This window comes from Drosophila mojavensis, unplaced genomic scaffold (assembly GCF_018153725.1).
Source record: "Drosophila mojavensis isolate 15081-1352.22 unplaced genomic scaffold, ASM1815372v1 contig_36, whole genome shotgun sequence".
Lineage (NCBI taxonomy): Eukaryota > Metazoa > Arthropoda > Insecta > Diptera > Drosophilidae > Drosophila > Drosophila mojavensis.
Genome location: NW_025318858.1, coordinates 19,699,213 through 19,712,423, shown reverse-complemented (window position 1 = coordinate 19,712,423; position 13,211 = coordinate 19,699,213). Strand labels below are relative to the sequence as shown.

Below are 13,211 nucleotides of genomic sequence, written 5' to 3'. Positions count from 1 at the left end.
TGAGTAAAAGTTTGCTAACGTTCTCATTTTGTGTCTTTGGCTGAAATTGGTTATGGCATGGCCAAAAGAAATTATATATGAATTAGTTGGAAAGTCACGTATGTGTGTGTGCACACAGAGTGGGCGTGTGTGAGTATGTGTGAGCGTCCCTTATTATCTCTTACCTACTCTATCAGCCGTTATCTGCTTCTCTCTTGGCTCTTCGTCTGGCCTGTCGTAAGCGGATTAAGTGTTTTCGAGAGCAAAACTTAAAGCATTCGCCATAAATGATTCACGAGCGAGCATCGCATACCGAATGAATGAATTTACTAAACATTTATCGGCTGCTGTCATCGGTGCACAGTTCTGTTACGTTTTGGGAGCTCAGCTTCCACCGGATGTCTATTTAAAGTTCAAGCACAATACAGCTTCAGCTTGCGGGGATCAAAAGTCTGCTAATTGAAAGCTGAAAAATGAACGTTTGTGCGCCAAATTAGCAAGAGCACAATTTCGATTAAATGAAATGCAAAAAAGCAAAATAGGAGAACAAAATAAAAAAAAAAAATTCAAATAAACCTACACAATGCGTCAAGGCAGCCCGAAAATAGGCTAACAAAGCGGAAATGCCAAAAATCTGTGCAGAGGCAGCAGCAACAGAAGCAGCCACAGCAGCTGACCTTAACGAGCTGTCTATTCAGCCAGACAGAGAATGGAATGAATTGATTTGAATATAGTCAAAGCTGAACTATTTTTACAAATTCTGGAATATATTTAGAGCAGCAGCAGCAGGAGGCAAGCTTGAAATATGAAACAAGAACCGAACATATATTTCCATAAATCTTGCTCAAATTTGATATATGCGAAAGGGAGAGAAAAGGCGAAGAAAATAAGCTGAATTCTCGCCACTACACAAAATTTCATTTTCAGTTTTAGACAAACTTTTTCTTTTTTGTCTTCGAAAAATATTCAAATGAAAATGACAGAGACAATATGAGATGCAAATGAAATATAATGGAATGATTTGATTAAAAGCAAAGCGTATTAGAGAAACAAAAAAGACGCAAAGAAGCAAAAGAAACTCTTTTGACGACTTAAAGCCACAAGCAGATTTTCTTCTAATTTTGCAAGTTATGCAACAATTATAAACAAAAGAAAATTATATAATTATTAAACTTTTGCTTATTTTGAAACAAAGTTTATTAATTGAGAGCGTTAAAATAAAAAAAACTGACAGCCCAATTAAATATTATATGTATATTATTATATTATATGTATAAATTTGTTGTAAAATATATAAAAAAAAAAATTTTAAATTAAAAAAAAAAAAATTACCTTTAAGCCCTAGAGAGCCGAAAATACTGTCATAGGTTTTATAGTTTTATAGGTTTTATAAAGTTTTATAGTGCAAAAAATCTAGGAACTATAGACTTTAAAATAAAATACTAAGGGGTATCGTGAGGAGTAAGAAAAAGCTCTGCCTTGAATCCACTTACATTTTAATACAAACTAAACAGGTTAATCTCCTTAATTAGATTTTTAGCTATTTAGAACACATTGCCACACAATGGGGCAGGGCTGTGGTCAGGGCTGCTGATAGGCAATCTCTGTTCAAGTGCATTAAATAGAACAAATATATATATGTATATATGTACAACGGCAGCTACTTGGCTATTTGATAGCACCACGCTAAACGTTTGTTTGTTTGCACTTCTTTTGCAGTCGGACATTGGCGGAATTTCAATCGAGCTGCAAACAGTGAAGCGGACAGAATGCAGCTGCTGCAGGTGCAACGGGCCGAAGTTGCAGCGGCGGTCTAATTGAAGCCAGCCGCACCAGAAGCAGGACACGCTCAAATGGCGTCATTTGTATGCGAAGCCACAACAATTGAGAGAATCACAAAAGTTGCTAACGAAACACACTCAACAAAGGAAATGCAGCGCAGCAGCTAAACCCAAAAAAAAATAAAAAAATTAAAATAAATAAAATAAAGGCAACCAGAGACAACAACAGGAAACAAGCAAACCAAAAGGGCCAACAGAATGATGAGCGCAGGCGGCACCTACATATCGACGGCCAGCGTGGAGGTGCCAAAGGCTCTGCAGGATGGCGAGAAGTTCATTAAGTGGGACGACGTAAGTAGTGCAATAGAATTCATTTCGTTTATTGAGTTATCAGAAATGCTTAGAAGTCGTTAATGTGCTCCTGGATCCAGTCCCTGTAGGAGGCAACGTCGGTGTAGACCGATGGATACTTGGTGCTGGCACAAGGTGTGTAGCCCCAGGAGACGGTGCCAACCAGTTGGTATGAGCCGTCGGGACGCCTGTTTACCAATGGGCCGCCGCTGTCGCCGTTGCAGGCGCCGTCGGTGGTGCCAGCCGTGAAGGTGCACACATTGGTCTCGGCCAGTTTGTTGCCCTTAGGCAGGTTATCCAAGCACGTCTTGTAGTCAATGATATCCACATCCAGTTTCTGCAGCTTGTCGGGCAACGAGCCAGAGTTGTCGCGACCCCAGCCGTAGAGGACACCATTGCCGGTCGTGGCGTACTGCTTGGAGGCCACAGCGATGGTGGCGACAGGCGCGTTGCGGGCCAAGCTATTGATATCGAATGGCTTATCGAGGAAGATCAGACCAATGTCGTAGGGGCCAACGCCGCCGTCGTATTTCTCGTGGATGGTCTGACGGGCGCTGCTGCCCTGGCGCACCTGAGTCTCGGTCTTGTCCGAGCGGCTGTGAGCTCCGGCAACCACCTGGAAGTTGGCGTAGGTCAAGCAATGGGCGGCGGTCAGGACGATGTCATTCCTGATCAGCGAGCCGGCGCAGTAGTGGGCGTTCTTGGTCGTCTGCAGGGAGACAATGAAGGGTGCCTCTCCAGCTTGGGCCTCGTTGCCATTGATGATGCGGCCCTCAGGGAAGCCGGGCATGCCAATTATATTGGCGTTGGCCGAGGCCACGACCAGTGCAATAAGAGCCACAAATAGTTTCATGTTAACAGCTGTTGACTTCGCAGTTTACTGTTTGATATTGGTAGCCGGAGTATGCGCTTTTATAGCCCCCGTTACCCAGCCAGTGGCGCCTTATCAGTTAGTCGAGGCTTATCGCATATACATTTAGCTATCAATGGCAACTGGTCTTTATGGTAGTCGTTCAATTGACGCGCTGCAGATTTACGATCCTTTTTTTTCATATTTATATTTACGCAGTTGACCGTGTCCCGGTTGGGACAAGTGCTACTTTGTATACTACAGACAGAATCGCCCACTTTAGATGAACATCAATGAAAACTTTGCTATCGATCGAATCATCGCAGACAAGTGGGTCGGCGGCCTTACAATGTCTATGCGAAAATAAGTAATGCACCAAGTGGGTCGTAAATCTCAAAAAACGGTTTTCATTCTTAGCCACCATATATTTTTGGTAATCTCTATAAATAAAGCAAACGATATTTTATCAATTTTCGTTTTTTGCAAGATCATGGGTCCGATTGGGCTCGTGCGGGAAGTATTGAGAAGCTCACCATCGATGTGATTATCGATTATTACATTTCTCATTTGATATGATCATAACATTTCGAAAATAAAAACGTCTAAAAATGATAATGATGATTTGTTTTGATGTATATAAGGACATACTAGTGTTTTCAGCGTTGCCAGATGGAGTTCTTTAAAAAGGATTGTGATCTATGCTAGAAAATTAGAGGTAGATTAAGCAATATTTGCAAGCAGTGCAATAGAGTTTTCATTTCGTTTATTGAGTTCTCAGAAATGCTTAGAAGTCGTTAATGTGCTGCTGGATCCAATTCCTGTAGGAGGCAACGTCGGTGTAGACCGATGGATACTTGGTGCTGGCACAAGGTGTGTAGCCCCAGGAGACGGTGCCAACCAGTTGGTATGAGCCGTCGGGACGCCTGTTTACCAATGGGCCGCCGCTGTCGCCGGTGCAGGAGCCGTCGGTGGTGCCAGCCCTGAAGGTGCAGACATTGGTCTCGGCCAGTTTGTTACCCCTGGGCATGTTAGCCAAGCACTTCTTGTAGTCAATGATTTCCACATCCAGTTTGTGCAGCTTGTCAGGCTTCGAGCCAGAGTTGTCGCGACCCCAGCCGTAGAGGACACCATTGCCGGTCGTGGCGTACTGCTTGGAGGCCACAGCGATGGTGGCGACAGGCGCATTGCGGGTATTGATGTTGAATGGCTTATCGAGGAAGATCAGACCAATGTCAAAGGGGCCAACGCTGCCGCCATATTTCTCGTGGATGGTCTGACGGGCGCTGCTGCCCTTGCGCACCTGAGCCACGGACTTCTTCGTGCGGCTGTGAGCGCCGGCAACCACCTGGAAATTAGTGTGGGTCATACAATGGGCGGCGGTCAGGACGACGTCATTCCTGATCAGCGAGCCGGCGCAGTAGTGGGCGTTCCAGGTCGTCTGCAGGGAAACAATGAAGGGTGCCTCGCCAACTTTGGCCTCGTTGCCATTGATGATGCGGCCCTCTGGGAAGCCGGGCATGCCAATTATATTGGCGTTGGCGGAGGCCACGACCAGTGCAATAAGAGCCACAAATAGTTTCATGTTAATTGTTCGCAGTTTTCTGTTTGATACTGGTAACTGGAGTATTTGCTTTTATAGCCCCCAGTACCCAGCCAAGGGCGCCAATGGCAATTGGTCTATATGGTAGTCGTTCAATTGACGCGCTGCAGATTTACAATACTGTTTGTGTTCTTTTATATATATAGTACCGGATTTACGCAGTTGACCGTGTCCCGGTTAGGCCAAGTGCTACTTTTTATATAATAGACTGACAGTCCAGGAATCGCCCACTTTAGATGAACATCAATCGAAACTTTGCTATCGATCGGATCATTACAGACAAGTGGGTCGGCGGCCTAAGTCCTATGCGAAAGTAAATAATGTGCCAAGTCAATCGTAAATCTCAAAATACGGTTTACATTCCTGACCACCATATATCTTGGGTATCTCTATGAACAAAGCAAACGATTTTTTTTTATTATATATATATATATTTTTTTTTTTTTGTGCAAGATCATGGGTCTGATTGGGCGCGTGTGTAAAGCATTGGAACGTTTGTGAAGTTCACCATCGATGTGATCATCGATTATTGCAGACAATTGACAGGAAGTAACAAATTATCTATATATATGATGTGATATGATCATAGCATTTTCAAAATAAAATTGTCTAAAAATGATAAAGATGATTTGTTATGATGTATAAATATATATATATGTCCTAGTCTTTTGAGCGTTCCCAGATAGAGTTATTTAAAACGGATTATGATTTCTATACTAGACTGTATTTTATCTTATTATACTTTTTTAACGATTCCTTATTTATAAGGAGTAATTGATTGGAAAATTCATTGATGTTTAATATGCTGCCTTGAAAATTTCATGAACGCCGACTGGAGGGGAAAGTACAATTTAGAGAATACCAGCATAGAACGATTAAATGATAAGAGAGTGATAGTAGGTTTGGGTGTAGAGCAGTTCATATTGCGTTGGTTTTTTTTTTGTTGACACTACAAATGTAAGTTGCCTTTAAGCAATTGGCGTCGCGTTTACCGCCATTATGAAACGCTTATCGTATTATTGTATTTTACAGATTCACAAATTTTGTTGTTGAGCTGATGCAAATATGTCGAGATTGCTGAATATTGAACTCTAGAATTCAAATATAACAAGGGATCTCTCTCTCTCTCTTTCTCTCTCTCTCTTTCTCTCTTTTTCTCTCTCTCTGTTCCCTCAAATATTGGAATTGGTTCACCAATGTGTCCCATTTTGGCTCATGCAAAATGCTCACATATTCATTATTATTTTTGGGTATGTACTCGTTGATAAGCATTTAGTAAATGCAACGGTAGTGGGTAATGCGATTGCGCTCGGTAATATTGCCAGACTGCCAATTGAAGAAGCTTAGCCAGCTTATTGCCACATTTATAGATTGATTAACAATTTGGCGCTGCCAGATAGTTTTACACATTCAAAATTAGTTCATTAAACGGATGTTTGGTTCTTAACCTACTGATGCTATCAAATTAATACCAGCAAATTAATATAAATACAAGTTTTCCTTTCTGGCAGTACAGGTAACTTGACTAAATCGATTCGTTAAATTAAGATCTTTTTATTTATTAAATTATGGTATCGAAGATATCATTTTCGATTTTCATAAATTACACATTGAAATTCCATTGAATATTCTTCATCAATATTAATACTCTAATAAATTAACGACTAATAACAGATTTGAGATAAGCAATTATCAAAATATTGCACATCAAATTATCAAATCAATTCTAGATAGCTGCTTAAATTTGTCCAACTCAGAGTGATTTCACTTTTATTGAAACTAAAATTCAGTTAAGTTTTGGTGATCCAGCCAATGTAGGCAGATACACGGGTGTAGACCGAGGGGTAGTTGGCCGCGCCGCAGGGAAGGTAGCCCCAGGAGACAACTCCAATAAGCTCAGAGGGAGCATCCTAGGTATAATGGTTTTGTTGAAATGTATGTAACAGGCAGAAGGAGGCGTGGCAGACCCCACAAAGTATATATATTCTTGATCAGGGCGACGAGCTGAGTCGATTTAGCCCTGTCCGTATGTCTGTCTGTCCGTATGTTTGAACGCGTCGATTTCAGAAGATATAAGAGCTAGAGACTTCAATTTTTTTAAATGTCCGTATTTACAGCGCGGATATCAAGCTTATCACTAAAAATCGATAACTCATCCCGTTCTTTTTTTATCGATAAAAAACTTTATCGAAAACCAGTTATGAAATCATATCTCCTACACCTTTATGGCTAGAGTCTCCAAATTTTTAATGTATGCTTATATGCAATTTATACAATTTCGGTTTTTGATAAAATTTACTCCCCACCCCTATATCCACCCCCTCACCCTCACTTTTGTGTGTGTGTGTGTATGAGTGTGTGTGTGCCTAAGTGTGCGTGCGTGTGTGTGTGTGTGTGTGCGTGCGTGTTTCTTGTGGAAAGACGCGAAAAATGATTGAAATAGCTATTGCTCCAAGGGTTCAGGGGATCTCGTAGTCGAGCAGTCTCGACTAGAGCTTTCTTACTTGTTATATTCTCTCTTTCTTTAATTCAACTCGAATTTAATAATATTTCCAGAAGATAGGTAATCTAGTGCAGACAGAGTACAAAGTAAACTTTAATTCATAAAAAGATTTACTAATCCAATCGAGCTAGCCCAATAATCTAGATCGTAAATAATGATCGATTATGGATAGGTTATCAGATCACATGATCTATTAAAATTGCATTATAAAGTTATATTGCTAAACCGAATTTGACTAGAGTCAAGTGAGTTATTTATTGCATTTTATAAATAACAAATTAGTTAAGAACGTAGTAGGCATTCTGGATCTTGACGATCCAGTCGATGTAGGCGGAGACTCTGGTATAGATTGAGGGCTGGTTGGCCAAGCCGCAGGGGATGTAGCCCCAGGAAACGATTCCAATAAGCTCAGAGGGAGCATCCTTGTGCTCGACGACCAGGGGGCCGCCGGAGTCGCCATTGCAGGCAGATTTGCTTTGCTGCAGGGAATCGGAGCAGACATTGGATGGAGCCAGTGGGGCATCCTCGGGCAACACAGCCTTGCACTCTTCGTAGTTCAGAATCTGTGTGGTAAGGGTCATCAGAGTCTTGGCAGCCGTGAATATGTAGGATTTTGGCTGGCCCCAACCGTACAGGTGGGTCTCGCCCTCGTGGATTTCCTCGCGGCTGGGCAGGGCAGCTGGGCTGACCCACTCGTTGAACTCGAAGGGCTCGCTGACGTGCAGGACGGCGATGTCGAAGGGACCCACGCCCCCACTGTATTGCTCATGAACGCGGCCAAAGTCAATTTGACGGTGCTGGGTGCGCTCATCGACCTCGGCGCGCTTGTGGAGACCGGCGATCACTCCCATGCCAACGGGGTCGGAGACGATGCAATGTGCAGCAGTGACGATCCATTCCTTGTTCACGATGGTTCCTCCGCAGATGTGCGCGTGCTTCTCGAATTTGCTGCTCAAAGAGATAATGTAGGGCGCGGCGTGGGGTTCAGCTTCAGTGCCGTTGATGACAAAGCCAGTGGGAAAACTGGGAATCAACTTGATCAAGTTGTCGGTCAGCTTGCCGGCCTGGGCGCTGACAGCCAACAGGGCAAGAAGGGTAAAAGCGAGCACCTTCATTCTGTTTGAAGCAAGGGACACTGAATGATGAAATCGTGAATATTCATTGGCTTTATATAGGTGATATTGCTTTTAATGGCAATCTTATCTGGCGATTAGAGAATGGATTTATGAAAACGATTTCACTTTCTGCTAATATATATAATTTATGGTCAAAAATTACGCTAATCCAATGCGGCCTGATAAGGAATGTGTTAAGCCTAACCAAAGCCAAAGCTGCTACACGTTTTACATTTACAGCTTTGATAATTGCCATATTTTTAGCTTGCGTAATGTGTGCTATACAAGGCGTTGACAAGCCACGCGTGCCAGGTGGACTCACCTCACCTCGCCGTACAAAAGGGCGCTAAAAATACATGTACAATACATACGTGTAACATGTATATGGGATATTGGTATGGGATGGGGTTGTAAGTCTATAAAGGGATGCGCGTCCTTGGCGGGCATACATAAAAGAGTGGACAATGTCCAAGCTGCAATGCCTGCGGCAGATGGCGGCCATTTTACGGGCTTAGCCAATTAAAAGCAAATTTTACGCCGCTGCGGGCTTTGGACTTTGTGTAACCGCATACACACACACACACATACTCACCGAATTGTGTACACATTAAGACAACAAAAGGGGAAAACATGGAGCATGTGGGATAGATGCCACTTTTAAGTCCAGTTAAACAATGATAATAAAACTCAGGCCAGACACAGAGAATCCTCTAATTAGCGTCTGGCTTGAATGCGGCCATTGTGTAATTATAGAGCAAATCTTTACAAGCTCTTTGCAATTAAATTAATCTATTAAACGCTATATCTAATACAGAAATAATTAGCTTAATATCAAAATCCTATTACCTCTCTAATTGTTGTCTAACTTGAAAGCTAAAAATAGGCCTTTACTGGTATCGGAAGATATTTAATGTGAGAACTGCTTACCTTGTAAACGATGTAAGACTTTAAAGAAATATTTAACGAGAATTATAGGATGAAAAATTTAATAGATGTTGGACTTTTATATACTCTAAATAAGTATGATCAAATATTGTGAAAAATAAGAGATATTATTTATTAAAGCAGGTTTACAGTTATTCAATAAATCTATTTCATTTCACATCCTGAATAAATCTAATATATAAAACTTATTGCCTTTGAAGCTAAAATATTTAAGAGTATTACAATAGAATTCATTATATATGTGCATAGCATTGCAATTCTTATACCGAAGCCTTATTGATGGAGCTCTTAAAAGTAGCCCATAAGGCATCAAGGTGTTAAATGCCTAGGGAAATTCTCTCAACTCAAAATAACAAGGCGTATATGTGTCACTTGCATGCTTACTAAAGAGAACAAGTAAGTAAGCTCTAGTCGAAACTGCTCGACTAAGAGATACCCTAAACCCTCCAAGCTAATATTCTAATCATTCTGCACTTCTTCTATGCACACATACATACGCACGCATAACAACGCGCTCTGCTAACGACGCAGTAAGCAGCGACTGCGCTTAGACTGCGCTGCAATGTGGGCAATATTATACGAATTTATTTGTTGAATAATATAATTTCTAGACGTACAATCTTAATGAACGTAATCATAATGTTCAAATGTGTGTACATTCCAAAGCACAAGTATTTGAAATGCGTTTTCCACAAATTGGGGGCGTAGGGGGCGTGGTATCCAAAATCTGTAAATTACAAAATCTTTGTATCCATTAACTTTATATACAAAGCAAATTTGAAGTCTCCAAGTCTAAAAGTGTTCAAATTAGGCTGAAAAAACAAAGTAGATTTTCCGATTATTCTCGATAAAAAAGTTATCGGATGAGTTATCGAAAAATATCATGAACATGTACTGCCTATGGTATACACGAGTATGCATGCCAAATTTCAGCTCTCTAGGTCTTATATCTTCTGAGATCCTTTTGCTCCTACGGACGGACGGACAGACAGACGGACAGGGCTATATCGACTCAGCTCGTCGTGCTGATCAAGAATATATATACTTTAAGCGGTCTGTCACGCCTCCTTCTGCCTGTTACATACTTTTCACAAAACCATTATACCCTGACTTCCCATTTTCAATAGGTTCAGGGTATAAAAAGAGAAAAATCCATATATATGTATTTGAAATATTGCTGCCCGCCCTCCCAAAATCATTCTGCGATAACACTAATCGCTCTTGTTATACTCGTCGCTTATCGGAAAGCTCAATTGGACGCCTAGGTTTATATACGCAGTTTCGAGGGCTTCCGGGACCAGTTCACATTCGGTCCCACACATAACGCTATGTTTACGGTAAAAATTTGTATCGCTCTGCTGCCGCTCTTGGCGCTGGCCAGAGCCAATGCCATTGGCCAGCAGCCGCAGCTCGAGCACCTGCTGTCGGAGCACTATGAGGAGCTGGCCAAGGCGATCAAGGCTGACGAAAAGGGAACGGAGCCCCGCTTGGTGGAACGAATAATGCAGAAGATAAAGGACGACTTGGCCATGGAAATGTCGGCGCGCATTATAGAAGGCTACGATGTGAAGGGCGTGGACAATGCGCCCTATCTCGTCTCACTCAGCCTGACGCCGCTCATCTACAGCCATCAGTGTGCGGGCGCCATCATTGGCAAGCGCTGGGTGCTGACCGCCGGCCATTGCGTGGAGGAGCTGCGTCGCTTCAATGGTGACGTGATTGGCATTCCCATCTATGCGGGACTTTCCAATCGATCGAATGTGAGCGACGCTCAGGTGCGCCTCGTGGACTTTGGGGCGACGCATCGCCAATTCAACGGCGTCGCCGGCAGCGACAACATCGCCCTGCTGCATGTCTCCCAATCGTTCGTCTACTCGAATCGTGTGCAGCAAATCGCGCTGCCGGATCTTGACGAGGACTACAGCAACAAGACGGCTGCCCTCTATGGCTGGGGTCTGACCACAGCTGATGGCGACGAGTATTCGAAGAAGCTGCAATATGCATTCGCTCCGCTGCTAAACAGCGAGCAGTGCGCCAAGCAGCTGCCTTCAGATGCGCCGCTCTCACGGAAACAGGTGTGTGCTCAGGTGAAGGCATGCTATGGCGATGGCGGCAGTCCGTTGGTCTACTGGCCCATCACTGGGCCCGCCGAGCTGGTGGGCCTGGGCTCCTGGAGCTATATGCCCTGCGGCTATGCTGATCGGCCGACGGTGTACACCTCGGTGCCCGCTTACGTCGATTGGATCTACCAAGTGATTAGCGCCTACTACCAGCTGAACTGAGCAGTCCCTAAATTCCACTCGTATCAAAATGATCTTTGCGTAATATATTTGCCACCAATTAAAGCAAACAACAACAATCTAATCTCTTTAATTCCTAGATATAGTTAATTCTGCTCTATCAGTATTGCCGATGGTCGATAAGCTACATTTTGATTGTTCCATGTGTTGGATCGCACATGACCAATCGTAAATTCTAAGTAATGTAACTGCCGTGAATTAAGGGCCATATCGCAAGGGCGTTTCAATAGAATTTCGCATATAGAACCCAAAACCCATTGAAATATAGGTAGGTATTGTGAAAATGTTTGTATATAACTATATATATAACTATATATCTGTTAGAGTATATTCTTTTTCTTAAAGAATATACACATGTATGTATATATTCCATCCATATGAAGAGATCTCGTACACTCCAAATCTTAGAGACTTCCAATCTTAAATCTATATTCGAGTATACCATACAGTGTAAGAGCCTGTAATTTTTTGCGATAAATATTTATCGTATTTATCCTATTTATCGATTGCAATCGATATTTTTTGTAGTTTTTAAGCGTAGATTTACTGTGTAGATCTTTGTATTTAACACAATTTCGGTTTAGGAAACCTACCCCCTTCCTACCTTTCGCTCCTAATTCCAGATTTGTACTTGGGTAAATATACTCAATAATTACAATCTAAAAATCTAATATCGAAAATCAATAGATTGGAAATTTTTTACTGAGTTCAGGGTATTTCCTAGTCAAGTAGTCCCCACTAGAACCATCTTACTTGCTCTACATTAATCTTAATGTGAGCTAAGCTACGTCCCCAACAACGTTTGACAGCTGCAGCCGTGCTGTGGGCTGGGCTGGGTTTTGTTCGAGTGTGCCACTCGGCGTATGCTTAATAAGTGCCTGGGTAAAACTTTAAACCAACACAGCAGCAACTCGAGCAGCTAGTTTTGAAGTGCTCAACAAACTTGCACAGGTGACAAGCGTGGAGGATGTCTACGTTTTTATGACATCATTTGTATGTAATTTGAAGTTGCAGCTGTCGAAGGTTCTAACAAGGTTCTAAGGAGAGAGAGTATTATTTTAAGGAAATTCTGGAGACTTTTGAGCAACTAATTAACATTTGACTTTGAGCTATTTGAGGTATGCAACTGAATGCAAAGGGAATTCCCAAGGAATCATTTGTGTTATATCATCAGTATAATGTTCATATAGATAAGCATCTTTACAGGGTATTATCCAGTCAACTGCTGCACACAAATATACTTATTTCAATAGTTTAGGAATGTGTGAAAAGGGATCAAGAAATCCCATACGCAACGATAGCAGTAGCAGCAGCAGCAGCTGGATAATCCCAAATAGCATTTGCATAGTCCCCGAAGCAGTTGACGCTTTGCGTATGGGCAACTGTAACACGCACTTGCCGGCTTTATTGGCAGGCCCCTAAGCATGATTGACAACACAATGTGCACAGGACTGGAGATGTATCTGTATCTGTAGCTGTATCTCTATGTCTCTGTTCAACTGTAAATGCGGCACATCTGCCTACGGACTTATCCCTTTTTTGTGGTGGCGCCTAACCAACAAAACCAAGTGCCTCCCTAAATGTCTGTAGACAGAAATCTCTATGTCACAATATTAAGGGCAGGGGTGAACGAGAAACGAAAAGCACAGACAGGCTGTTACATCAATTGAATTATGCATGTAATCGCTCTTAGTCCAAACAAGCTAGCACATAGAGAGAGAGAGAAAGAGACAGAGAATGTGAGATATTGAATCTGTCGCCTCAACAATTTTTCAGTTACAAGCATG

At 42.3% G+C, this 13,211-nt stretch overlaps 3 protein-coding genes across 7 annotated transcripts in view; 2 read left to right on the top strand and 1 right to left on the bottom strand.

Moving 5' to 3' along the window:
* Positions 1–13,211, top strand: part of LOC6577360 (1-phosphatidylinositol 4,5-bisphosphate phosphodiesterase classes I and II) — a 75,685-nt gene that overhangs the window by 19,507 nt on the left and 42,967 nt on the right. For all 5 annotated transcript variants that reach the window (XM_015165638.3, XM_015165639.3, XM_015165637.3 and 2 more), the window contains exon 2: positions 1,699–2,111. In XM_015165638.3, coding sequence (XP_015021124.1) covers positions 2,019–2,111 — 93 coding nt within the window. In that variant the 5' untranslated portion in view covers positions 1,699–2,018. The remainder of the gene's footprint in view (positions 1–1,698; positions 2,112–13,211) is intronic.
* On the bottom strand, positions 2,120–8,211 carry LOC6577365 (transmembrane protease serine 9). Its single transcript, XM_044008841.1, has 3 exons — positions 7,352–8,211; positions 3,749–4,591; positions 2,120–2,988 (listed from the first exon to the last, which is right to left on the bottom strand). Exons 1-3 carry the CDS (start codon positions 8,177–8,179, stop codon positions 2,161–2,163), a joined length of 2,499 nt encoding a protein of 832 aa, XP_043864776.1. The 5' UTR covers positions 8,180–8,211; the 3' UTR covers positions 2,120–2,160.
* Positions 10,424–11,483, top strand: LOC26527819 (lectizyme). The gene has a single exon (XM_015165643.3). The coding sequence runs from the start codon at positions 10,453–10,455 to the stop codon at positions 11,404–11,406; it is 954 nt and encodes a 317-aa protein (XP_015021129.1). The 5' UTR covers positions 10,424–10,452; the 3' UTR covers positions 11,407–11,483.

Bases quoted from the DNA above. Each gene is read 5' to 3' on its own strand.
- LOC6577365 (XM_044008841.1), bottom strand. From the start codon at position 8,179: ATGAAGGTGCTCGCTTTTACCCTTCTTGCCCTGTTGGCTGTCAGCGCC. The intron at 4,592-7,351 runs CTTAACTAATTT...GGGCTATAAAAG, and splicing joins TCCAGAATGCCTACTACGTT to CAAATACTCCAGTTACCAGT. The intron at 2,989-3,748 runs TAAGCATTTCTG...ATCAAACAGTAA, and splicing joins AGCAGCACATTAACGACTTC to ACTGCGAAGTCAACAGCTGT.
- LOC26527819 (XM_015165643.3), top strand. From the start codon at position 10,453: ATGTTTACGGTAAAAATTTGTATCGCTCTGCTGCCGCTCTTGGCGCTG.